Source organism: Mandrillus leucophaeus, unplaced genomic scaffold (assembly GCF_000951045.1).
Source record: "Mandrillus leucophaeus isolate KB7577 unplaced genomic scaffold, Mleu.le_1.0 Scaffold479, whole genome shotgun sequence".
NCBI lineage: Eukaryota > Metazoa > Chordata > Mammalia > Primates > Cercopithecidae > Mandrillus > Mandrillus leucophaeus.
Window position 1 is genome coordinate 770,080 of NW_012105131.1, and position 27,644 is coordinate 797,723.

The 27,644-nt window shown below is 42.7% G+C and overlaps 1 protein-coding gene and 1 long non-coding RNA gene across 7 annotated transcripts in view; one reads left to right on the plus strand and one right to left on the minus strand.

Moving 5' to 3' along the window:
* Nucleotides 1–6,922, minus strand: part of LOC105550332 — a 41,988-nt gene extending 35,066 nt beyond the window's left edge. The window contains exons 1-2 of the long non-coding RNA XR_001007692.1: nt 6,709–6,922; nt 5,425–5,543 (exon numbers count right to left, since the gene is read on the minus strand). This is a non-coding gene — a long non-coding RNA (uncharacterized LOC105550332). The remainder of the gene's footprint in view (nt 1–5,424; nt 5,544–6,708) is intronic.
* Nucleotides 1–27,644, plus strand: part of GTF2I (general transcription factor IIi) — a 79,478-nt gene that overhangs the window by 38,491 nt on the left and 13,343 nt on the right. For all 6 annotated transcript variants that reach the window (XM_011995230.1, XM_011995229.1, XM_011995232.1 and 3 more), the window contains 12 exons: nt 6,790–6,900; nt 8,222–8,287; nt 11,396–11,579; nt 12,821–12,879; nt 14,372–14,443; nt 15,394–15,577; nt 17,150–17,208; nt 22,068–22,139; nt 23,360–23,543; nt 24,517–24,575; nt 25,321–25,395; nt 26,978–27,079. In XM_011995230.1, the coding sequence (XP_011850620.1) occupies nt 6,790–6,900; nt 8,222–8,287; nt 11,396–11,579; nt 12,821–12,879; nt 14,372–14,443; nt 15,394–15,577; nt 17,150–17,208; nt 22,068–22,139; nt 23,360–23,543; nt 24,517–24,575; nt 25,321–25,395; nt 26,978–27,079 (1,227 nt within the window). The remainder of the gene's footprint in view (nt 1–6,789; nt 6,901–8,221; nt 8,288–11,395; nt 11,580–12,820; nt 12,880–14,371; nt 14,444–15,393; nt 15,578–17,149; nt 17,209–22,067; nt 22,140–23,359; nt 23,544–24,516; nt 24,576–25,320; nt 25,396–26,977; nt 27,080–27,644) is intronic.

Genomic DNA, 27,644 nt, shown 5'->3' on the forward strand with positions numbered 1-27,644 from the left:
GAGAATGGTGTGAACCCGGGAGGCGGAGCTTGCAGTGAGCCGAGATCGCGCCACTGCACTCCAGCCTGGGAGACAGCGAGACTCCGTCTCAAAAAAACAAAAAAAAAAGTTTGTCCGATTTTTCACAGTGTTTTTAACCTGGATATCTTCATTTGCAATTATGTGGAGTTCTGGAGTGGCTAATTTGACACTGACGTGGACGTGTTCGTGGATACAGGGTCATTACTTAACCCCCTGCTGGTGCGCTCTGAGCTGTGCGCTTCCATTTGTGGCGTTTTATTTGTACTTGGAGTCGGTGGTAAACATTGAAAACATACGTGACTTAGGTTTGGGAAATCAGCCTTGGACTAATAGAACCGCATGCCTCAGTTTTCGTAAACACCGTGACTGCATTTCTGGGTTAAGGTGAATTGCTGTCAGGTATGTTATCTCTGATGTGTGCAGAGAAAACCTTATCAGACTTGTTTCAGGTCTGGCTGTCAAGGGAGCGCTAAGAACGGTGTAAAAGAGGTTTCTTTCTTAGGGCCTAGCTTCCCAAACCTGAGTCACTTACCTGTTACCTGTGTGCCTTCTGCTGTGGCCTAACTCTCTGTTCATTACTTAACCTGATTTTTTTCCTTTAAATTGATTTTAAGTAAATTCATTTTGTGATGAATTTTACATCTTCCTAATAAGTCAAACTCTTTGACTTTTTAAATTTCTCATATTTTGAAAGGTATATGTAAATAATTTCAAATATAATTGACTCACGTGACCACACATGGCACACTTACCGCAGCTGGTACTGTAGGTTTTTTAGGATCTCTGTAACTGAGGAGGTTAGCGTTGGAAAACTTTGTGTTTTTTTATTTTTATAGCTGTGAATCAGACACTTAATGAATACATAATTATATATGTGAAAATAGGAGTCTCAGAGGAATTATATACTAAGATTTGAATAACACTTTTTTAGAGTTTCAATATTTCAGTAGGGTTTATGATGGGCAGTTGGATTACCTACCATCTCTTTTTTGTGGAATTTATGTTTAAGATAGTGGCAGATACTTGGCTGCTGCATTTAATTAAGGACTATACTATTAATATATTCATTTAATCCCTCCACAAATACTGAGCACATTGTATGTGCCAGGTGCTAAGAATTTTTTGTTGTTGTTTTTTTGAGACGGAGTTTCGCTGTGTTGCCCAGGCTGGAGTGCAGTGGCTCAGTCTTGGCTCACTGCATCCTCTACCTCCCAGGTTTAAGCAATTCTCTGCCTCAGCCTCCCGAGTAGCTGGGATTACAGGCGCCCGCCACCATGCCCGGCTAATTTTTTTTTTTTTTTTGTATTTTTAGTAGAAACAGGGTTTCACCATCTTGGCCAGGCTGATCTTGAACTCCTAACCTCGTGATCCACCTGCCTTGGCCTCCCAAAGAACTGGGATTACAGGCATGAGCCACCACGCCTGGCCTCTTTTCTTTTCTTTTTTTTTTTTAAAGACGGAGTCTTGCTCTTTTGCCCAGATTGGAGTACAGTGACATGATCTCAGCTCACTGCAGCCTCCGTCTCCTGGGTTCAAGGGATTCCCCTGTCTCAGCCTCCTGAGTAGCTGGAACTACAGGCACATGCCACCATGCCCGGCTAATATTTGTATTTTTAGTATAGACGGGTTTCACCATGTTGGCCAGGCTGGTCTTGAACTCCTTACCTCAGGTGATCTGCCCGCCTTGGCCTCCCAAAGTGCTAGGATTACAGGCGTGAGCCACCATGCCCGGACGCGGTGCTATGAATTTAGTAGTGAATAATTTAGTAGCAAATCCCCAGGAGTGTTTTGAAAATACGAGTGACACTTTCTGTCCTTCACTTCTAGGAACCGTAGCGACTATGTTGAGAAAAGGGGGGAAAAAAAGAAAATACCTACAGCAGTCGATAGTGTTGACAGAAAACTAGCTTGGGGACCTCTTGGAATTACCTAGGGCACAGAGAAGGGTGCTTTAGAGCAGGTTGGTGGCAGGGGAGATAAGAAGTGGTTGATTCTGGGGAGATTTTGAAGACAAAGCCATCAGGCTTTGCTGTTTTTTGTTTAATTCTTGTGTTTTCTTAAATGTCCCTGCAGCACTTTTAAAATTGACATAATTGCCTAGTTTAGCACTTGAACACTTTGTTTAAAAATTTTTATTGCTGCCAAATAGTCATTTCATGAATACCCAATTGTTTATGTGAAGAGTTTTAGAGGAGCTGTAAGTTGTATCCATGGTTGAAAGAATGAATCCATTTATTTGAAACGTGTAGGGTAATCAATGGCTCCAGGGGTTTTGAAATAGATACAGTACCTGGTTTTGATTGTTTTTTTTTAACTTTGAATAGATGTCAGATTGTATGATAACACATTACCAGTCTGATTATGTTGAAGATAAGAGTATCAGAAGACATTGTAACATAGTCTATTTAATTGAGTCACTGGCCAGAATGCAGTGAGAAACAGCTTTAGCTCTGAAGCCTGTATTATCTGTAGGCATATTCGTTAATATGTTGCAAAAAGGAAGTTGGTGTTTTCTAAATGCAAATTTTGAGTTAGGGATGGTGTTGCCAACTTGAAGGTATTGGCGGAGCGCTTTTGTTACTGTGGGTAGCATAACTATTGTAAATTCATGAATAGCACCTTTTGCATATTAAAATATCTTAAAATGGGCCAGGTGTGGTGGTGTAATCCCAGCACTTTGGGAGACTGAAGTGGGTGGATAATCTGAGGTCAGGAATTCGAGACCAGCCTGGCCAACATGGTGAAACCCCATCTCTACTAAAAATATAACAATTAGCCAGGCATGGTGGCGAGCGCCTGTAATCCCAGCTACTCCGGAGGCTGAGGCAGGAGAATTGCTTGAACGTGGGAGGTGGAGGTTGCAGTGAGCCAAGATTGTGCCACTGCACTCCCAGCCTGGGTGACAGAGCGAGACTCCATCTCAAAAAATAAAATGAACTATCTTAAAATGAATCTTAAAATCTTTACATTTTGATTATGGAAACACTTAAGAGTTGGGGCTTGAATTTGAAGCATGCTGAAACGTGTGTCTTGTTACACAAAAATGGTTGTTTATACTTTGGAAACAGCAGAATAATTGGAAGAGTAATGCCCAGTATGTGAGGGCAGGCCCTAGAGCTTTAGGTGATGTTTTATGCTTCAGAGTAAAAAGTAATTTTGATCCTTTGTGGAAAGATTTTAGGTCGAGAAACACATTTTTTCTTACTTTCTCAAAACCAATTAATTGCAACAAAGAGTTCATTGCAGAAAAAATTGAGGATGTGGTGAAGTTTATAGCTGTTCTGATGCCTGAATGCCATGTTCCATATGACTTAAAACACCCAAAATTAGTTAAAAAGTTTATGAAACAGGGTTTTTAAAATGGAATATATGGTGTGATGTTTTATCAATAACTACGTTCAGCTGGATGCTGTGGCTCACACCTATAATCCTAGCACTTTGGGAAGCCAAGGCAGGAGGATTGCTTGAGGCCAGGAGTTCAAGACCAGCCTGGGCAACATAGGGAGACCCCCCATCTCTATTAAAAGAAAAAATTGGCTGGGCATGATGGTGCAGGCCTGTAGTCCCAGCTATTTGGGAGGCTGAGGTGGGAGGATCACCTGAGCCTGGGAAGTCGAGGCTATAGTGAGTATTACCGCTGCACTCCAGCCTGGGTGAAAGAGTGAGACCCGGTCTCAAAAAATAAAGTAACTACATTCATCTCTGGATTTGTTAACATTTAACAGATTGAACTTTATTATTTGTCAGTGAAGAAGAAAATGTGATATCCCTGATCTTTTCAATATTTTACAGTCTTTGTTGTATTAAAAAAGCACTCTAGTAGATTTGCCTTTTTCTCTCTCTTTTTTTTTTTGTTTATGATCGATTGGATTACCTTCATAAAATATATTTATGCTATTAAATCTTTCGTGTTCTAAAATGTTTGCGTGGCTGAAAAAGGGAAGTCTATTCAGTAAGGAAAACCCGTCTTCCCCTCCCCCGGGCCTCAGCTGTGAAGTTTGGATTTGGACTGAGATTCTTGGGATGGAGCTCTCCAGGTGTCCACTCCATTCCATCTACAGCTGTGTTTCCCTTCGCATGTCATTCTACTCTAGCAGCTTTCAGTTTGTCATTCAATGAATGGTCAGTTTAAATGATGATCTATGAGGATACTTAGGAGACCTTAACCTATAGGGGAAATACTTTCATTTTAGAAGTTACTACTTAGTTTGTAAAAAAAATAATAATAATAACAATATTAAGCATTTATAATGCTTTGACAGTATTCATAGGTGAAATGAGTGTATTTTGTTTTAACCTTTGGAAGCCAGCATAAAAATACTCTTAAGGTTTCTAAAATATGTATGGGAGTTGAAAAATAGGGTTTTTAAAAAAGTATATTTTCAGAATTGAGGTCCAAACTTATACACTTCTGTTTTCCAGATTGTTTTTACTTAGGTTGGAACCTTAATCTATTTATAGGGTGTCTCGACCATTTTTCATCCTTACAGTAATACAAACCCAGGTGACAGCCAAATCTTCTTTCACAGGTAGTTTGTCATTTTAAAATTGTTTTCTGTCCTAGCCCCATGGCTCATGCCTATAATCTCAGCACTTTGGGAGGCTGAGGCAGAAGGATCACTTGAGGCCAGGAGTTGCAGACCAGCCTGGGCAACATAATGAGATCCTGTCCCTACAAAAAATTAAAAGAAAAATAGCCAGGTGTGGTAGTTCCAGCTGTTTGGGAGGCCGAAGCAGGAGAATCATTTGAGGCTAGGAGCTCAAGGCTACAGTGAGCTACAGTCATGCCACTGCCTTCCAGCCTGGGCGATAGAATGAGACCCTGCTGAAAGATGGATAGATAGATAGATAGATAGATAGATAGATAGATAGATAGATAGATACCCTGCCGATAGATAGATAGATAGATAGATAGACAGAATGAGACCCTGCCAATAGAGAGAGAGAGAGAGAGAGAGAGAGATAGAATGAGACCCTGCCGATAGTTTTCTATCAGAAATTTTTTCCTAGATTTGAACATGTTTTTCTAAAGTAGCGTTCAACACATCAGCATTTTATAGCGTCATTAATTGTTACTATGATTATGTTTTTCTGAAATAGTATCGTTTACAAAAGCACTTTTGTCTTTCTAAGCACATAAATAGGTCCTAAAATGAATTTGTCTGATGTTGGTGGCCTCGGTACCATTTTCTCCAGTTGATTGGCATGGTCAGCCCAGTCAATAATTTCAGGTTACTGTTGGCCTTAGAGGAAGAGCCCAAAGGCAGCACGCAAGGGTGCTGGTGTCCAGTCGCCTTCTAGAAGCATTTTCACCTTCCCTTGATTAATACAGAAGTGTCTACAGAAGTGACCCAGTGCGAGCCCGGGCAATGTTGTATATTAGGCCGAATTTGCATTTCTTACCTTTATGAGATGCACCCTCATAGGCTAGTGGAGTTACACACACAGTCTGGTCTCAGCTGTGCTCTCCAGAGATACAACACGGTCCAATCAAATAACATTCTCTGAGCCCATTTCTTTAGCTGTAAAACAAGAGTAACAATTACACCCATCTAAAAAGACAGCTTATTTTACTCACGTGATCTTTTTTCCTATGATACTGTCTTTAACACAATAATTATTTTCTTTACCATATCACATTTGTTTTTAAATAAGAATTTCTTAAAATGATGTTTTCAGTATTTTATAAATGATGTTTGAGCAGCAATATTAATAGCATGTTACCTGACACTTTGAGGGACTAGAGATGACAGTGGCAGCTGATTTGACCCAGATGTCTCTAATCCTAACGTGAGGTGTATTGAAGGGTCACAGCAGAGTGAGTTGCTGGTGTGTATCCACAAGGAAATGAACACGGAACTCTCACGACAGCGTGTGTGCTGTGCGCTGTGCTTGAATAGCTGACTGCTCCTTTATACGCAGCCTCTGTGCGGATTGAATCAACAGTATCCATTTCATAATAATGCAGCCCTATTTCTTTAAGCCCATACATTTTGCACTTGTTAAAAGTATTTGAACAGGCCGGGCGCAGTGGCTCACACCTGTAATCCCAGAACTCTGGGAGGCCGAGGTGGGTGGATCACTTGAGGCCAGGAGTTTGAGACCAGCCTGGCCAACATGGCGAAACCCCATCTCTACCAAAAAAATACAAAAATTAGCCGGGCGCGGTGGCGGGTGCCTGTAATCCCAGCTGCTCTGGAGGCCGAGGCATGAGAATCGCTTGAGCCCAGGAGGTGGAGGTTGCAGTGAGTCATGATCGCACCTCTGAACTCCAGCCTAGGCAACAGAACAGTTCTCTGTCTCAAAAAAGAAAAAGTATTTGAACATAGTTACCCAGTTTCCCTTGCTTATGCATGCTTAAATTTTGTATAAGCTTAAATATCTTTTCCATCTAAGCTTTATTTTATCCCCTTTTACTTATTTATATAACTTTAGGAGGCTGTCTTCATTAAAAGTTTTTTCTTGAAAGTCTTAAAACAATATAGTTCTTGGCAATTTGAAAGTTATTTGAGAAGGGGAAATTTATAATGACAATTCAAATGAAGCAAACTAAAAAATAATGAAGAAAGACAGAGGAAAAAGCAGTATTCACTTGAACACATTCCAAACAAATAGGAAAAAGCCTGCTAAAGCTCACAATACAGAAATAATTATTGATACTCAAAATAGCTTTCAAGTCCCGCTCACCTTTTCAATGTTGGGAATTGACCAGGAGGTGACTGTAACTCTAAGACGGTTCTTCCAGTGATGACCATTTTCTTTTTCAAGATGATGATTATTCTCCACCTTCTAAGAGACCAAAGACCAATGAGCTACCACAGCCACCAGTCCCGGAACCCGCCAATGCAGGGAAGCGGAAAGTGAGGGAGTTCAACTTTGGTAAGTTCTCAGCGAAATACGTGACCTTTTCCTTCATCTTCTGGACTCTCAGTGTGACTGATAAATGTTGCAACATGCTCTGCAGGGGGAAATGCTTTAGCCTGTATTACTGCATTATAATCTCATCTTTGGAAAGCCAGGAGCATTTTGAAAGTTACATTACAGACATTGTTTAAACATAGTTTGGATTTACCAAAGCATAGGACATTGTCTTGTCTGATGATAATTAGTCGGCTCAAGATTAGTGCTAAAGACTTAGTAATTTATTTCTCTTAGCTTTAAAACCTTTATTTCAGAACTATTTCACCTCTTGGTTTTCTGTTTTTGCACCGTGTCCCTGCAGCTGCTAATCTGTGAGCTCCCAATGGATGATGTATCCTAGCAAGCGACTGAATGAGATATTAGTGGCAAATGATGTTGATGATTCATATTTTGAATAAATGGAACATTGAGCTTGTATACATTTTGAAAATAGTACTTTAATATTCCACTGTGTCATAGTCACAATGATTGGATATGAATTGAATTTTTGTACTTTTAAAATATGTTTTTCTTCTTTATTTTTAATTTTTATTATTAATTTTTTGAGACAGAGTCTCGCTCTGTCACTTAGACTGAAGTGCAGTGGCACGATCTTGGCTCCCAGCAACGTCCACCTCCCGGGTTAAGTGATTCTTCTGCCTCAGCCTCCCGAGTAGCTGGGACTACAGGCGCCCACCACCACGCCCAGCTAATTGTATTTTTAGTAGAGATGGGGTTTCACTGTGTTGGCCAGGCTGGAATCAAACTCCTGACCTCCGGTGATCCGCCTGCCTCAACCTCCCAAAGTGCTGGGATTACAGGCATGAGCCACTGCGCTTGGCCTGTTCTTTAGCATTCTAAGTTGCAACTATATATCCATAAAGTCTTATTTCCACACAATTAAGACATGTTTTAGGAAGTTTGTTAAAAGACCCCTGGAGACCTCTTTATCGTGGGCTCCCTTTTACCATGTTTAATTCGCTTGATCTTTTCTGCCCTCCTGCTTTTCAGAAATTGAAAGGCTAAAAAGAGGTGCTAAATGTTAAAACTTCTCTTCTAGTCTCCCATGACACTATTAAAAGTAATGGCAAAAGCCGCAGTTACTTTTGCACCAACCTCATAATTCTAAGAACCACCAGAAGAAAAGGGAAAGGTCTTTGGAAAGCAGTAAAATGATATGGACAGTTGGGATGTAAAAATGTAGAAAATATGTCATTGTATGTTCGGTCAGCCCAAGACCCTAGTGCCGCCCTGATGGTAGGGACTTCTTAATGGGAATTAACTTTTGCTCAATTTTCAGAGAAATGGAATGCTCGCATCACTGATCTACGTAAACAAGTTGAAGAATTGTTTGAAAGGAAATATGGTATGTCTAAACAGGAAAATTCCTGTAATGCTTTGTTCATGAGCATTTACACAATGGCGTTACTGTTCACCATGGGGGTGATGTGGACAAGCCCAGCCCAGGGCTGCCAGTGAACCGTGCCACACTGACTTACACGTCTCTCATTGTAAGGCCCTTAGTGGTGTCTGTCTAAATATTAGAAACAGTCTTTGTTTCTAGATTACAGTAAAGATAAGGAAAAGTTGTATTTCTGTAGTTATCAGCTAACATTTCTTGTAAACTTTCAGCATGGATATTTGGGAATGGATTTACGTATTACAAAGCTCCGGATCTTGGGGATTTCATTAAAAATTATTTTTTTAATTGATAGTTTCTCTTAATCTACTTTGTTAAATCCAGTATTCGCTGAGATCCCCCTATTGTCTCTACTTTTATCATTTTATTTTATTTTTTTTTTGAGACAGAGTCTCTGCAGTGCAGTGGTGCGATCTTGGCTCACTGCAACCTCCACCTCCCGGTTTCAAGCAATTCTCCTGCCTCAGTCACGCAAGTAGCTGGGACTACAGGTGCCTGCCATCATGCCCTGCTAATTTTTATATTTTTAGTAGGGACAAGGTTTCACCGTGTTGGTCAGGCTACTCTCAAACTCCTGACCTCAAGTGATCCTCCCGCCTCGGCCTGCCAAAGTGCTGGCATTACAGGCATGAGCCACCATCCTGGCCACTGCTTTTATCTTGATGTATAACTGAGTTGATGCTAGATTTCAATTCCTTCTTTGTCCTTTTACTATTCTATCCTACAGCCACCTTTATATAATGATGAAAGAAATTCGCAATTTATCATTTTTATTTTTTTATAAAATATTTAAAATGATTTTAAAATAAGTCATTTTATTTTTATCATATTTGTTATCTATTTTATTATCATCTGTTATTATCATTTTTATTTGGATGACAACTTTGCCATTAACTAGCAAGCTGTAAAATTGTATGATATGCAGTTTTAACTGAATTGCTGTAAGTGAAAATTTAAACGCAGTAAGCCATATTGATGGTATTTGTGTTAATAAATTTAAAATGAGCATTTTTTCTTCATCATGAGTAATATGACCTACCCCTCAATGAAAATCTAGAATTAGAGTAAATTTGCTAATGAATTCAACAAATTTTCCGTATTTTTAGCGATTTACTCCAGGTTCTCTTAGTGTTTCTCCCAGTTTTTAATAGCTTACACCTTTTTTGCCCTTTTTTTTGTTTTTGTTTTTTTTTTTTTGAGATGGAGTTTCCCTCTTGTCGCCTAGTCTGGAGTGGTGCGATCTCAGCTCACTGCAACCTCTGCCTCCCAGGTTCAAGCAATTCTCCTGTCTGAGCCTCTTGAGTAGTTGAGATTACAGGTGCCCGCCACCATGCCTAGCTGATTTTTGTATTTTTAGTAGTGACGGGGTTTCACCATGTTGGCTGGGCTGGTCTCAAACTCCTGACCTCAGGTGATCTACCCACCTCGGCCTCCCAGAGTGCTGGGATTACAGGCATGAACCACTGCGCCCAGCCCCGTGTTCTTTATTGGTTCATTCTGAAGCAAAAAGCTCATAGCATGTGCTACCTGGAAGCAATGTAACCTACTGGTAAGATCATAGGCTCTAGGGGGAGTCGGGCGCAGTGGTTCACGCCTGTAATCCCAGTACTTTGGGAGGCTGAGGTGGGCGGATCACGAGGTCAGGAGATTGAGACCATCCTGGCTAACACGGTGAAACCTCGTCTCTATTAAAAATAGAAAAAATTAGCCGGGCGTGGTGGCGGGCGCCTGTAGTCCCAGCTACTTGGGAGGCTGAGGCGGGAGAATGGCGTGAACCTGGGAGGCGGAGCTTGCAGTAAGCCGAGATCGCACCACTGCAAATGTACTATATCAGTTTCATAAATGTCAGTGCTTTTCATGAAATCAAACAGGTTATGTTGTGGGGCTTTTGTTGTGATGGTGATTTATTAGATTATTTTGTATACAAGACAATAAATAATGTTCACCAACTGTTGTGAAATTAGAGAAACATCTTCACATTTTATAATTTCAAAGCCATATTAATGGTAATTGCCTTAGGGAGTGATATTTTCATTGTGACATATAAATACGATATTCAAGTTTAGTGCACAACAGAGGATATTGACTCTAACTCAATGCTAATGTGTAATATGGTACACTTGAAGTTTCAGTACAAAGATTAATGTTTAGCAAATAGACTTTTACACACAATTATGGCAAAAAAAAAATGGAGCTTTTCTTTTGGGAGTGCACATGTTGTGTTTGATTTTAATACTCCCCATACTCTTGACTGTTTATAGCTGTTGTATTATTTTACTGTTGGGTAAATAAATGTTAGCAGAGATGTTGTAGTTCAGGAGAATCTTCTGCTTCTGTTATTTATTTATTTATTTATATTTATTATTTGAGACGGAGTCTTGCTCTGTCACCCAGGCTGGAGTGCAACGGCACGATCTCAGCTCACTGCAACATCTGCTTCCCAGGTTCAAGCGATTCTCCTGCCTCAGCCTCCTGAGTAGCTGGGATTACAGGCGCCCACCATCATGCCCGACTAATTTTCGTATTTTTTGTACAGACAGGGTTTCACCATGTTGGTCAGGCTGGTCTTGAACTCCTGACCTCAGGTGATTGACCTACCTCGGCCTCCCAAAGTGCTGGGATGACACTCATGAGCCACTGTGACCAGCCTGCCTCTATTATTTAACAGAAATTATTTTTATAAGTCCAATAAGGTTACACTGATGTTTATGTTTTTAAAATACTGCTTCTTCCATTTAGTACTATATGTATTAAATGATATTACCTGGTGTGTTTTTCTGGCTTTGTAATGTGGTTCAGATTTCTGTAGAAAGTCTGGCTGTATTCACATTGCCTTAAAGTAATGGGCTACTTCACTGCAGGCTTTGATAAACAGAATATTAGAATTTTTGATGTTCTTTCTATTACCCTCATAGTATTTTTCTTCTGATTCAATCACAATAACAAGTAAAGATCAAATTATAAAAGTTAAAGAGCAATACAGATTCAATGATTTATTATTCTTTTCTACAAATCGTGTTTAAATGGTGTCTCCTTCTCTTTTTGTCCTTATAGCTCAAGCCATAAAAGCCAAAGGTCCGGTGACGATCCCATACCCTCTTTTCCAGTCTCATGTTGAAGACCTTTATGTAGAAGGACTTCCTGAAGGAATTCCTTTTAGAAGGCCATCTACTTATGGAATTCCTCGCCTTGAGAGGATATTACTTGCAAAGGAAAGGATTCGTTTTGTGATTAAGAAGTAAGACTCTTGTCTGAGTAATACGTCTTTTTTATTGTTGACAAATATTCATTCACCACTAGGGTTCTATGTGATGAAGTTTGAGTTATTTTGTGTATTTTTATCTTCTCCTTTTTAGCTGATGTGGGTCCAACATTGCATCAGTCATCCAGGGTTGGCATTTGAAGCATGAACAGTGCCCGCACTGGACTGGCATGCAACTGACATTTTCTTTCACAATTTTCTGCTACTTTTGCTAAAGAACATAGAATCCACGCCTTTTTTTTAGGCCTGAGTTTTTTTTTTTTTTTCCCTGAGATGGAGTCTCACACTGGAACCCAGGCTTGAGTGCAGTGTCGTGATCTCAGCTCACTGTAACCTCTGCCTCCCAGGTTCAAGCGATTCTCGTGCCTCAGACTCCCTAGTAGCTGAGATTACAGGCGTGCGCCACCACGCCTGGCTAATTTTTGTATTTTTAGTAGAGATGGTGTTTCACCATGTTGGCGAGGCTGGTCTTGAACTCCTGACCTCAGATAATCTGCCCACCTCGCCCTCATAGGCCTGAGATTTTTAAAGCATGTGTGGGAATATATGATTGTTTATATAGATGTGTGGAGGAAGATGGTCTTGAATGCAATGTGACATTGAAGGATCCCATTTAAGATTTTTGTAATATGCTTCAAAGAGCTGTGGGTTGCAAAGTTACGTCTTTAGTTGTGAGGATACCTGCTCCATGAAGCATCTTATTAGACAATTTGCAATTATTATTTTGCTTTTTACTCTGTAGAAACCGCAAATTAAGCTTCAGTTGTGGGCTGGGTGTGGTGGCTCTCAACTGTAATCCCAGCACTTTGGGAGGCCAGGGCGGGTGGATCACCTGAGGTCAGGAGTTGGAGACCAGCCAGGTCAACAATGGCAAAACCTCGTCTCCACTAAAAATACAAAAATCAGCCAGGCATGGTGGCGGGCGCCTGGAGTCCCAGCTACTTGGGAGGCTGAGGCAGGAGGATTGTTTGAACCCGGGAGGTGGAGGTTGCAGTGAGTCGAGACCGCACCATTGCACTCCAGCCTGGGAACAAGAGCAAAACGCCGTCTCAGGCAAAACAAAACAAAACAAAAAAAGATTTAGTTGTGCTCAAGCATCCAGATTGTCTTTTCTTTTCAAAACCAGCCTTGCTGACTAAATGTTAAATATGTACTAGTGGTTATTAGTTTGCTGAATATTGCCTAGTGAATATTGAGTATTTATTCTCACCTTTCAGACATGAGCTTCTGAATTCAACACGTGAAGATTTACAGCTTGATAAACCAGCTTCAGGAGGTCGGTCTTCAATCTCGAGGCAGATCAGAAGATTATGTGCAATAATTATTTCACGCTTGACATTGATTTCTTCTTTATGTTACCTTCCATATGAAATAATATGTCTCTAACTATTAATTATGTGCCATTACAGGAGAATTCATGTTGTCAAAATTCTGTCTAATGATTTCTAGAAGAGTAGTGCATCTTTTTATTAACCCATTGTAAATACATGTAAATATTGCATTTATGGGTAGACAGAAGTAAAAGAAGAATATATGTTCTACTTTTGATGCAAGATTTATCTGGCATAATGCATTGAACAGTTTATTATTGAAGTCTACACGAGTCAATGGAACAAGCAAGCATTCATTGAATGTCCATGATGTACAGGACATAAGAAGGTTTCCTTTTAGAGCATGGAGCCATTTATATCATCTCTTGATTGTTAGATGTATTTGGTTTTGTTTTGTTTTTTTGAGACAGAGTCTTGCTCTGTCACCCAGGCTGGGGTGCAGTGGTGCAATCTCAGCTCACTGCAACCTCCCGCCTCCTGGGTTCAAGCGATTCTCCTGCCTCAGCTTCCTGAGTAGCTGGGATTATAGGTGCCCGCCACCACGCCCAGCTGATTTTTGTATTTTTAGTAGAGACAGGGTTTCACCATGTTGGCCAGGCTGATCTCGAACTCCTGACCTCAGGTGATCTGCTCGCCTCGGCCTCCCAGGATTACAGGCATGAGCCACCGTGCCCAGCCTGTTAGATGTGTTTTAAAAGAAATAGAAATAGAATTGATTTTCTTGCATGCTTTTGCTCTGGAGTGGAGTGGAGTGGGGACAAAACAGAAGGGAATCACTGTTAATATTTAGTAAGAAGGAAGGATTGCAGCAAGATCATATCTCTAATCTTCCTGTAGCAAGTGTTACCTGCTAGCTGTTCCTGAATACACTGAGTTTTGCTTTTTCCTAGCTTTAATGGATGTTCCGTTCTTCCTCTTTTGTACAGTGTCAGCATTGTTTTAGGAATAAATACATTCTAGAATCTCAAGAATAATTAAGAATAATTTTATTATTGTGCTGTCTTTTTTGTTTGTTTGTTTTAAAGATAGAGTCTCACTCTGTTGCCCAGGCTGGAGTACAATGGTGCGATCTCAGCTCACTGCAACCTCTGCCTTCTGGGTTCAAGTGATTCTCCTGCCTCAGCCTCCCAAGTAGCTGGGATTACAGGTGCCTGCCGTCACGCCTGGCTAATTTTTGTATTTTTAGTAGAGACGGGGTTTCACCATGTTGGCCAGGCTGGTCTTGAACTCCTGACCTCAAGTGACCCGCCTGCCTCAGCTTCCCAAAGTGTTGAGATTACATGCATGAGCCATTGCGCCTGGCCACAAATCTTAGAAATAATTTTAGTCACAGGAAAAGGAAAAGTTATACCTCTTATTTTATAGTAATAATATTTAATATTCAAAGTTAGTAAACCCATTAAATTGAGAAAACTTGTATTACTGTTATTTTGACAGTAAAGGAAGAATGGTATGCCAGAATCACTAAATTAAGAAAGATGGTGGATCAACTTTTCTGCAAAAAATTTGGTAAGTCTGTTTTTTTAAATTACCACTTCAACTAAAATGTATTACTGAGTAATGTTTTTTAAAATGTTGTTTTATTTTAGGAAAGTAAATACAGTGAATAGGACTCAGCTCTAGTATTCTCTGTTTTTTTTTTTTTTTTTTTTTGAGAGGGAGTCTCGCTCTGTTGCCCAGGCTGGAGTGTAATGGTGCTATCTCAGCTCACTGCAGCCTCCTCCCGGGTTCAAGTAATTCTCCTGCCTCAGCTTCCCAAGTAGCTAGGATTACAGGTGCCCGCCACCACGCCTGGCTAACTTTTGTATTTTTAGCAGAGATGGGGTTTCACCATGTTGGCCAGGCTGGTCTCGAACTCCTGATCTCAGGTGATCCATCCGCCTCAGCCTCCCAAAGTGCTGAGATCACAGGCGTGAGCCACCGCACCCGGCCCCCATTCCATGAATTATTTGTGGGAAGTTATTTCCTTTAAAATGGCATGCTCATGAGGTTGAAGGGGTAAAGAACATTGATCTGGCTGCCATGCAGATGAAACTGTAGTCTGAAATGTGCCAGTTTGCCGCAGCCGATGGAGGAGGGTAATTACGGTCCTGAACAGTTAGTAGCAAAGGCTGCTTCCAGGTAGTATTTAGGTTGTGTCCTCTATTGTCCATGATGATTTTCTTTCTCTCTTTTCTTCCTAAGGATATTGAAAAACAAAGTTTCATCTTTTAAAGATCTCAGAGCTATTAAGATTGTCTTAGGACCAGGACACTTAACTCTGCCAAAATCTGGCTGTTGATGATCTGTCATCTCTACTTGTCTTTGCTGTATTAAGTGTATTCAATAGTTAATAAACATGTTTCTAGAAAGAGTTTTTTTCAATTAAAACAAAACTGACCTGTGCCTTTCTTTGGATTGTACTAAAATCTGATTTCCATACAAGTGTAGTCTCCTGAATTGCTTTGATTTTTGTCCAGCGGAAGCCTTGGGGAGCACTGAAGCCAAGGCTGTACCGTACCAAAAATTTGAGGCACACCCGAATGATCTGTATGTGGAAGGACTGCCAGAAAACATTCCTTTCAGAAGTCCCTCGTGGTATGGAATCCCGAGGCTGGAAAAAATCATTCAAGTGGGCAATCGAATTAAATTTGTTATTAAAAGGTAAGATGATAATCTGCAGAAATAGTTGTGGTGTCTTCACTGAGAAGAGGTTAATTTGATGAAGAAGGGCCTTTTGTTTACCTTATCATGACTTCTTTATATCGACAATGAAGGCATTAATATTTAGATTCACTTAGTGAACCAGTATTTATTAATATAAGCATCAGATGTGCAAAACTGGGTCTAACAAGAACGCTGTCATTGGGGCCTTCATACACAGAAAAATGCACTGAAGGCTGGGCACAGCGGCTCACGCCTGTAATCCCAGCACTTTGGGAGGCCGAGGCGGGTGGATCACTTGAGGTTAGGAGATCGAGACCATCCTGGTAACACAGTGAAACCCCTTCTCTACTACAAATACAAAAAAAATTAGCCAGGCATGGTGGCGGGTGCCTGTAGCCCCAGCTACTCGGGAAGCTGAGGCAGGAGAATGACGTGAACCCGGGAGGCGGAGGTTGCAGTGAGCCGAGATCATGCCACTGTACTCCAGCCTGAGGGACAGAGCAAGACTCCATCTCAAAAAAAAAAAAAAAAAAAAGACCTAGCCTGGCCAACATGATGAAGCCCCATTTCTAGTAAAAATACAGAAATTAGCTGGACGCAGTGGTGTGAGCCTGTAGTCCCAGCTACTCAGGAGGCTGAGGTTGGAGAATTGCTTGAACCTCGGAGGCAGAGGTTGCAGCGAGCTGAGATTGTGCCACTGTACTCTAGCGTGGGCAACAGAGCGAGACTCCATCTCAAAAAAAGAAAAATGGAATGAAGTGTTATTGAGCATCTTTAGGGGAGAAGGCGAGGATGGCACACCCAGCTCGGTCACTTGTGCATCCGGAAGGACGGAAGGTGTTTCAAGTGAAGGAAATCATATGAGTAGGGGCAGGAGGTGGCGAGTATGCCCACATAGCCACATAACTCCCCCATTGTGTGTGGAGTGAGGAGTGCCACGTGGGCGTGATGGGGTTGCGTGGATCGGCTTGGGTGGGCAAGTAGAAGAAGGCCTCAGATCCTACGAAAGCAGAGGCAGTCACGAAATGGTCTGGAAGCAGATCCCTCTGAAAATAATTTGGATCTGCCCGTTAGAAAGGTAATTCTGGCTTGATTTTGAAGGGCAACACAGTGGGTAGTTTGGGGGCGGGAGTAGGAACAGAAGGCCTCTCTCCACTCATTGAAAGGATGTGGAAGGCTAAACCTTGCTTACTGCTTGGGGTCGTGCCTCTGTGTGCTTGTTGGGACTGAGTTATAAGGGATAGGAAATGTTTAAGATGCTATAGCAAGCTGCTTCTGGCTGTGCTAGACAGTTCATCTAAGATTCAGAAACAGAACTGAGCTGGTTTGGGGGAAAAGTGATTGTCACCTGTTTATCTTAAATATAAGATGACTTTGAAGGTCTCACCCGAATATCCGAAAATTGCCATTTTCAAAATAAACTCAAGTCACAGAAGTGATTTTTTCTCACTATAAAATGAAGGCAGAATGCACCATACTTAAAACGAACTGGCAATGCACAGCTGTGTGAGAAAGGCCCGTGAGTTTCTTCCAAATGCTTTATTACTAATATCAACTCTGTTTTTACAGACCAGAACTTCTGACTCACAGTACCACTGAAGTTACTCAGCCGAGAACGAATACACCAGGTAAACTAGTTGTGAAATCCTTTTTTAAAAACACAGATCAGCCGGGCGCGGTGGCTCACGCCTGTAATCCCAGCGCTTCAGGAGGCTGAGGTGGGCGGATCACGAGGTCAGGAGATCGAGACCATCCTGGCTAACACGGTGAAACCCCGTGTCTACTTAACATACAAAAAAATTAGCTGGACATGGTGATGGTCGCCTGTAGTCCCAGCTACTCAGGAGGCTGAGGCAGGAGAATGGCGTGAACCCGGGAGGCAGAGCTTGCAGTGAGCCGAGATCGTGCCACTGTACTCCAGCCTGGGCAACAGAGCGAGACTCTCTCAGAAAAAAAAACAAGCACAAATCAATACTTTTTAAGCTTTTAAAAGTTCATCTTTTAAAATTATGGAAGTCTTCCTTTCCCCGCCTCCCCAAAAAATGGTCTGCAGAAGCTCAGTCCGGGCACTCCTTGATTTATCAATGTGAACACCTGCAGTGCGTGGGTAACTCAAGCTTTGACCGTAGACCACTGCTGTCCACGAGAAAGACAGTGTGCCCCACAAATGCAAGCCACGCGTGTAATCGTCCATGTTCTAGTTCAGCCTGTAATCATTATAAAGAAATACACGAGGAAGTATTTCATACTCACAGCATATTTCAGTTCCAAGTAGCCACATTTCAGACACTTCAACTGCCCGGGGATAGTACCTACTATATACCTTTAGACCTTAATGTTTATTCGTATGTATCCTGTTCCTAAAAGGGCAAAGACTGTAACTCTGACCTGCACACAAATATCACAGCCTAATAGGAAGGATCTAAGAAGTCTCTGTTCAATGAATGATGTTATTTTCTTTATTAGAGCTCTAAGTGTGCCTTTATTTCTTTCCTATCTTTTTTTTTTTTGTTTTTTGAGATGGAGTCTCACTCTGTTGCCCAGGCTGGAGTGCAGTGGTGTGATCTCAACTTACTGGGGCCTCCACCTCCTGGGTTCAAGCAATTCTGCTTCATCCTCCCAAGTAGCTGGGACTATAGTCGCAAGCCACCACACCTGGCTAATTTTTGTATCTTTAGTAGAGATGGGGTTTCACCGTGTTGGCCCGGCTGGTCTCGAACTCCTGACCTCAGGTGATCCACCTTCCCTGGCCTCCCAAAGTGTTGGAATTACAGGCGTGAGCCACTGCACCTGACCTCTGTCTTTTTGTTTGCCATTGTGTAATGTCAGAGTAAGTGACCACAATTTGTAGATCATCAACCACCTTAGGAACTTCTGTTGTCAAGAACCCATAAATGGCCATACCCTGGAGTGTGAAGGTTTCTGTTGTCAGGAAATAAGTGTTTGGAATCAAGTATGAAATTTTTGTGTGTATCAGGTGTTTACAGATTTGTGCAGTTAAACATGCTCATGAATACTAAGGCGAACAAATGTTTCAAGTTGGGTTCATGGCTGTGCCCTAAAATACAGCTTCTTGAGCTCTTACAGTACCTCGTGGCTATTAGTGAAGGTCAGTCAGTGTGCCAAATAGATGTTGTGTGGATTATGGCATGGAAAGTGGCTGAGAAATTCTGTAGTAGGGTCACAAAATTATCTTGGTCCAGGAGTCCTGCAGTGGAGAAGATAAAAGTCAATGCTTAACTCATAGGTTCACCTCAGCATGCGTTTGATTTGGTCAAGGAATCAAAGTATTGGTGAAGAATTGAAGATTGGAAGTGACACATTTTTTGCTCAGGGAAGTAATGGAGAAAGAAAAATCTTCCTGGAGGTAGATCTTCAGTTTGGATTAATCGGAACGTGATGAAACCCGTAGAAACCCTCATTTCTCAAGACAAAGCTCAAATTCAAGGTTGTGAGGAGTGCAGTCACTGCTTTTGTTAGGGGCGGTTTTGACAGTGACTGCAAAAACTGAGAATGCGAAGCCTGTATTATATAAAGAATGTGCAAGCACCATAGAAGTCACTGCAAGGATTGGGTACTGGAGCAGTGCCGGACCGCCATCGTCACCAGAGTGCAGCAGCCGTCACCAGAAGGAGAAGCTCCACTCTCGCCATCACTAACAGCACTTGACTTTGTCCCATTCATAAAAAATCTTGGAAGGAATTAGAGGTGCTTGGTGGTTCCTCATTCCAACACCTTACTTGGCCTGCCTGTGTGGAACATGCATTATGAGACTTTGGACAGGACAATTCAAGTCACAGACCACATGACAAAAGAATTTTGTGGCCATCGGAATTGTCTGCTTAAACCCACCATAGGTGCACATTGTCCTCAGCTTGGTGAAAGGGAGATGTCACACACGAGAAGGCAGTGGAGCCAGGCACGTGATGGAGTGGGAGGTGGCACCTGGCTCTGTGAGGAGGCCGTGAAGTCCTGCATGGGAGGAGCAAGGTGGGGAGTGGGGAGCAGGGCAGAAGAGGAGGCTGAGCAGGTAATAGAGGCGCTCGACCTTTGCAGAGGAAGAGTCCGAGGTCTTTATTGGTGGTATTCAAATGTGGTTCATACCAGAGGTATTTTCTGTGGCTGAATGGACTACTCTGAAATCCACAGGGAAAAAACAACTCACATTCAACCCTTGAGATGCTAAGTTTTCTTTTAAAGTAAAGGAAATGCTACAAGATTTTCTGAAACCACCAACCTTTAGCGATAACGTCAGACATTCTCCAACATTTTCCAGCAGTTTGTCAGCAATCAGAGATGACCTCCACACCGAGGCGAACCCTCCACCCCCCTCGACCCCTTTCCTCTTTCTCTTTCCCTCCTTTCCTCATCCAGGAACACTCCAGTCAAACTGCAGTGTCTCCAAGTTGACCTCCATCCTCATCCACACCTGAACATTCTGTCCACATCAGTGATATTCTACATGTCTTTATAATAACTTTTTTTTTTAATTTTTCATGTTTAAAAGGTAAGGGTTGTCTTCTGGGTGGGAAAACATGCCCCACTGTCACTGTGGGTGATGCTGAGTGACATCTCCTAGGTCTTTTACCATTGCTTTCTTTCTTTTTTTTTTTTTTTTTTTTTGAAGTGATGTTTCCTTTTATGTCCGTTGCTTTAAGCCATTTGTGAAATTACAGTGATTTCTGGGGTGGGACAGAGGGAAGGCGGTGGTAAAAGTCAGTGGTGCTGTGGCCCAGTTAGCTGGAGGAGGTTTGGGGCAGAGCGGCCTTCACTGGGGCACCTGGAGGAGCACGGACGACCCTGCGGGCAGGTGGGTGAGTTCTGAGAGCTGGAGGGCTGGTATGCAGCGTCCTTCATGGTTCCAACTTGTGGCCTTGATCAGGCCGTCACCTGCGGTGGCCACTGAGCTGGTGATGAACTCCACTGCCCTGGAGTTGCCCTTGGCAGAGATGATGGCCACTGCCCTCTGCTGCTCAGCCTTTGCCACCACGGATCTGGCCCTTTCCTTCCTGCTGAGCCACCTCTTTAGTTCCACTGCTTCTACCAACTCCTTCCTGAAGGTCAGATCCAAGGTCATAGCATCCAGGAGGACCCTGAAGGTTGCTGCTCGCTCTGAAGTCTGAAGGTCAGATCCGAGGTCATAGCATCCAGGAGGAGCCCGAAGGTTGCTGCTTGCTCCGAAGTTAATTGCTCACCTGTCTGGAGCCCAGCTCTCCCTGCGTGATCAGTTCTCCAGCGTCAGCCCAAGCCACCCCCGGCTTGAGGAGCTCTGCGGTGATGGACGGCAGCACACTCTTCATTGGCTTCTCCGGTAATTGGAAGATGGGAGAACCTGGCCGGCAACAGGCGGGAAGAGGACGCCCAGTGTGATGGTGACAATCTTTGCTCACGGTGATGACTGACACCTTATGTGGTCAAGAGCAGCAGTCAAAGATAATTGGCTTCTTTTCCCATGGGATGAGAAAGTGAGTTCCTTCCCCTATCACAGTGTCCTGAATGCCATGGAACTGGTCGAAGATGACAGACAGCTCTCTGTCCAGCATCACATCGTAGAAGGCAGAGTTCCTCACGCCTCCTGCAGCAGCAGCTAAGGCCAGGCCAGACTTGGCAACTGTGTTTCCGTCTGCTGGACCCACTCAGGCCTCCGTCCACTCCGGCCCCACGTGAATTCCATCCCTTTATCATTGATTTCTGATGAGAAAAGTCACTTTGATTAGTGAAGTGTTGCTTTATGTGGATTTTTAGGCACACATCTGTTAGATAAAACAAGGATTGCCTGTAGAGAAAGCAAATAAAAGCAAAGTCCCTCGTGTTGAAACTGGTGTGGGAGCCCTTGAACCTTACGCAGCTGGCCTCCCTGCCCTGACCAAGTTCGCTGAGGGACTTCTCCAAGGAGGAATATGTTAGAAGCACTGATTTTGAGCACTCTTTCATGTGGACAAATTTCACTTTATTTGCAATGTCAACTTAAATTTAAATTCTGTCTTTCTAGGCCGGGCACGGTGGCTCATGCCTGTAATCCCAGCACTTTGGGAGGCCGATGTGGGCGGATCACTTGAGGTCAGGCGTTCAAGACCAGCTTAGCCAACATGATGAAACCCCATCTCTACTAAAAATACAAAAATTAGCCTGGTGTGGTGGCAGGCACCTGTAATCCCAGCTACTGGGGAGGCTGAGGCAGGAGAATCGCTTGAACCCAGGAGGCGGAGGTTGCAGCGAGCCGAGATCACACCACCACACTCCAGCCTGAGCGTCATAGTGAGACTCTGTCTCTAAATAAATAAATAAATTCTGTCTTTCTGCAGTTTTTCTGATATTTGGCAAGTACCGGAAATTATTCTTTTCCTTAAGACCCCAAATTTTGGCTTTTAACAAAACTGAATTAAGAGAATCACTGCAAACAAGGGTACGTTCTAGCGAAATCCATTCTGATTTGCCACAGCACTGATAAATAACACAGTTAATTGGGTTTCTTTTTGTTTTCCAGTCAAAGAAGATTGGAATGTCAGAATTACCAAGCTACGGAAGCAAGTGGAAGAGATTTTTAATTTGAAATTTGGTAAGTAAAAGCCAATATTTATGTCTTTAATAACATATCAACGAAGAGCCATGTCTGAATAGAGGTATGGAAGTTCAGGACCAACCGGGTGCGGTGGCTCACGCCTGTAATCCCAGCACTTGGGAGGCCGAGGTGGGCAGATCAGGAGGTCAGGAGATCGAGACCATCCTGGCTAACACGATGAAACCTTATCTCTACTAAAAATACAAGAACATTAGCCGGGCGTGGTGGCGGGCGCCTGTAGTCCCAGCTACTCGGGAGGCTGAGGCAGGAGAATGGCGTGAACCGGGGAGGCTGAACTTGAGCAGTGAGCCGAGATCATGCCACTGCACTCCATCCTGGGTGACAGAGCGAGACTCCGTCTCAAAAAAAAAAAAAAAGTTCAGGACCTAAAGGAGGAAGGTCCCAGAAACTGGGTTTCTGTTTCTTTCTACCACTGCACTTGCTACTGAAACCAAGCAGATGACTTCATTTCTCTCGGATTCCGCTTTCTCACGTGTCAGAATGGGAGAGGAAGGGAGGCGTTGGGATAAGTCTCAGTTCCACTGTTTGTGCTTCTCATCTGGCTAACACCCATGTGGCAAATAGGTTTCATCATTTGTTTCAGCTTAGATTTGTTGACAGCGGTTTCCTGGAGTGCTGTCTTGAGAACGATTCTGAGGAGGCTCAGCAAGAAAGTGTTTCAGTTGATTGGGTGTGTCTGTCATGGAGAAGGAAGTAAGGAGTGGGCAGTGCTAGCAATATTCCCGGGGCACTCCTATCCATTATCTCGATACCTGGGGTTGACGTTTCCTGTCCCAGATCAGGAGTCCTGACTACCCTGCCTCTGACCACTCGAACTGAGGCTTAGCTGTATCGTAGACGCCACCCGTTTGTGAACAGACACCCTGCTTCTCGATGATAACGCAAAGACCAGCAGGGGCCACTGCTGTGTGGAATGGCCTTCGGTCATTTCTGCCCACAGCACAGAGGTCACTTTCACTAATAACGTAACTCTCCTTTTGATTGAAAGTGTTAAAATGTTCCTCCTAAAAGCACTTATTTTTTAGGCTCGTTCTTCAGATTTGCCCCATATCCTAAGCAAAATGCCTTCAATATGAAGTGGATATTGCTTGATCGTAGGGAGCTTGTCCATACTGTACTCGAGAATGTAGATGCAAAGAAAAGAACGTCTGTGTCAAATGTTATCCTCCGCAACTTATGTTCTCTTGCGCTTTCAGCTCAAGCTCTGGGACTCACCGAGGCAGTGAAAGTACCGTATCCCGTGTTTGAATCAAACCCCGAGTTCTTGTATGTGGAAGGCTTGCCAGAGGGGATTCCCTTCCGAAGCCCTACCTGGTTTGGAATTCCACGACTTGAAAGGATCGTCCGCGGGAGTAATAAAATCAAATTCGTTGTTAAAAAGTAAGTTCTTTTGCCACTGTAGTCGTTTCTGGAATTAAAACAGTAAAATGACACTTCCGTTACAATGTTTTTCAAGCTGGAGGTGACAGGCGTGGCTGTTAAGTCCTTGATGGCAAAGCCTGGCTGTGAGCTGCAGTCCTGGTACTGTCCATGGCCTCTGCAGTCCCCCAGCCCATACTCAATCATCTTCATCAGTGCAAGGAAAACGGTGACGACGGCCTCCGCGGCGTCACTGCGAGGCCCCGTGGGGACTCGCAGTATGCCTGAATGGAAGTTTAATTTGCTGGCTTTTATCTGCTCTGTTATTCCTGATCAATCTTGAGAGCAACTAAATATCAATGATTGAGTTTTTTCCTCTCTTTTTTTTTTTTTTCTTTTGAGACGGAGTCTTGCTCTATCGCCCAGGCTGGAGTGCCGTGGGGCAATCTCGGCTCCCTCAAGCTCCGCCTCCTGGGTTCAAGCAGTTCCGTGCCTCAGCCTCCCAAGGACCTGGGGTTACAGACTTGGGCTGCCACGCCTGGCTAATTTTTGTGTTTTTAGAATAGACAGAACTTCACCGTGTTGGCCAGACTGGTCTGGAATTCCTGACCTCAGGTGATCCACCCGCCTCAGCCTCCCAAAATGCTGGCATTACAGGCATGAGCCACCATGCCCGGCCTAATGATTGATTTTCTTATCTACATTTCTGCAGAATTTTAATGGCTGAAGAAAGTACACTAGTTTTTTTTCTTTTTTCTTTTTTCTTTTTTTCATGAAAAGAGTCATTTATTTGCTCTTCATAAAATGGCTTACTAGGCACGGGAAGGAAAAGTCAGGGTCTTTTGTCCACAACACTAGGAATTACTGTTGTGTTACAGGATGATTCTGTGAACGCCTTTAGAAAAAAACAACCCTGGTCACATCACGACCGTTTTACTGGCTGTGAGACCACCACTGTACCGGCTTCTGTAACATTTCTTGGTTTTCTTTCTAGACCTGAACTAGTTATTTCCTACTTGCCTCCTGGGATGGCTAGTAAAATAAACACTAAAGGTAAGAGGTGACGTGTACTCCGTATCCTATTTGTGCGCATTAAGACACCCTTAATCCGCATTCCTTAAATCATATGGAATCGGCCGATATCTTTGTGGGGCTCGTAGTTGTTTACTTTGCTTTTTAAGGTATTTTGTTTTATTTTATTTTTATTATTTATTTATTTATTTATTTATTTATTTATTTATTTATTTATTTATTTTTGAGACAGAATCTCGCTCTGTTGCTCAGGCTGGAGTGCAGTGGCGCAATCTCGGCTCACTGCAACCTCCGCCTCCCGGATTCAAGCCATTCTCCTGCCTCAGCCTCCTGAGTAGTTGGGATTACAGGCACGTGCCACCAGGCCCCGCTAATTTTTGTATTTTTAGTAGAGACGGGGTTTCACCATGTTGGTCAGACTGGTCTCAAACTCCTGACCTCGTGATCCACCCGCCTCGGCCTCCCAAAGTGCTGGGATTACAGGCATGAGCCACCGCTCCCAGACTAAGGTATTTTATTTAATGGACTTATTTTTCTTTTTTAAAAAACAAAAACATTTCATTGGAAATGTCACATTTGCAATCCTAGTTCATTCATGTTTTCACAGCTTTGTTGAGCCCCTGTGGAGGATTACAGTACAAGTTTAATTCTACATTTCTTTGAAAAGAGCCAAACTGTACGAATTTTAATACTCTGCTCTTATAAAGCATCTCCTTCTGTATTTTTTTCCCTACAATATACAAAAGGAAATCTGCTTATTTTACAGCTTTGCAATCCCCCAAAAGACCACGAAGTCCTGGGAGTAATTCAAAGGTTCCCGAAATTGAGGTCACTGTGGAAGGTAAGGGCCAGTCCTCGGTATGTTTCTGTTCATTCTCTAGTTAGTACTGATTGTGTCAGTTCACTAGCTATGTGTTTATACGGATGACGTTAGCCAAACTAGCTTTACCTGTGAACAGCTGCCTGTGATAAAGCTACATTTCTGAATGTTTCTCATTGAAAATTTTTAAACCATTAATAGAAAAAAGATAACATGGATCACATCATAAACTGCTCCCAAGAAAAGCCCTAAAATGCTTTTCCTTTATCATAACAAATAAGGGTGCAAAGTCATGTGGAATGCTTTATCTTGTTTTTTCCTCTTCATTTTTTTTCTATTCTTTTAAGGAAAGAAAGTTTCGGGGTGGTTTAAACAGCAGTGCTTTGAATGGAAGTCTTTTCTTTTTCTTTTATTTTTTTTGGAGACAGAGTCTCGCCTTCTTGCCCAGGGTGGAGTGCAGTGGCACAATCTTGGGTCACCGCAGCCTTGGCCTCCCAGGTTCAAGTGATTCTCCTGCCCCAGCCTCCCAAGTAGCTGGGATTACAGGTGTCCACCACCAACTCCGGATAATTTTTATATCTTTAGTAGAGACTTGGTTTCACCGTGTTGGCCAGGCTAGTCTCGAACCCCTGACCTCAAGTGAGCCACCACGCCCAACTGGTTCTCATCTTTTCAGGCTCACAGTGTTAAAATACTGCATACAATACTAAAGACAATCTCCAACCAACAGTCAAGTATGGATATTTCTTCCATCTCTTCATAAATGCAGAAGGAAATCACTGCATTAGGATCATTCTCTATATCCCAGGTGTCAAGTTTTTAAATAAGAGTTTGCAGTACTGGTGTTGAGTGGCGCAGAAGTCCCTATTTAGTCATCTGGTATCCTTTCAGAGAGCCTGCTTTCTCCTATGACAGCCAACAGGCATCCTTGGGCAACTTACACCCGATTAATTATTTCTGTTAAAAAATGCCAAGAATTAAAAACATATTGAACCCTTGACTTTCCTCCTTCTGGAAAAGATCAGAGGAAGATCTGTCTTACATACAAGATCAGCCTTTCCTGAAGGGCAGATCCAGGTTCACCGGGCCTGGGAGGCTTTAAGAATATAAAATTAGGACTGAGCACAGTGGCTCTCACGCCTGTAATCCCAGCACTTTGGGAGGCCGAGGCAGACGGATCACCTGAGGTTGGGAGATCAAGACCAGCCTGACCAACACGGAGAAACCCTATCTCTACTAAAAATACAAAATTATCTGGGCGTGGTGGCGCATGCCTGTAATCCCAGCTACTCAGGAGTCTGAGGCAAGAGAATTGCTTGAAAACAGGAGGCAGAGATTGTGGTGAGCTGAGATTGCGCCATTGTACTCCAGCCTGGGCAACAAGAGTGAAACTTTGTCTCAAAAAAAAAAGAAAGGAAAAGAAAAATGGGTTTCTGTGGAAATAGAAAAATGGTTTCTGTGAAACTTGCAGGATGACAGGAATACACATTTCAATTTTAACTTAGGTTTGTTTTCTGGCACAGGCTAGACTTGAATATCATAACCTGGGGACACTTACGTCATTGAATGTGTGTTGATTATCGTTATTTTTACTCTCCTTTAGGCCCTAATAACAGCAATCCTCAAACCTCAGCTGTTCGAACCCCTACCCAGACTAATGGTTCTAACGTTCCCTTCAAGCCACGAGGGAGAGAGTTTTCCTTTGGTAAATATGTGTTTTATTTTTCTTTCTTTCATCGTTTTAAATAGAATAAGTTAATCATGTTTCCTTTTGCCAGGTGAATTGTTCTTATTGGTGAGTCAGTATATATCCGAGGTTAAAGGAATAGCCCATAGAGCCAGGCTGCCTGAGTTTAGATCTGAGTTCAAATCCGAAGCCACTTAGGCAGGCGAATGCACCCTGCCTCATTTTCCCTTTGTGCAAAATGGTAATAACATTACTTTCTTTCTCATGAGGTTATTATGAGGATTATAAATACTGTCATTTAAAGTACTTAGAACCATACCTCGCATGTAGTAGACACTATAAGTTATGAGGGCATTTTGGGGGTTTTCATTTGTTTTTTCTTTATTTCAGCATTTGTTCACTTACTTGTAGTCAACATAAGAGCAATGTACTAAAACAGTTTGCTTATATATGAGGACTGGAGTAGTTGTCAAGTCATATCGTAGTAAAAGATTATGCGTTTTTCATTTCTTCTTAAAGTTGCACAAATAAGGCCAGGCGCGGTGGCTCACGCCTGTAATCCCAGCACTTTGGGAGGCCGAGG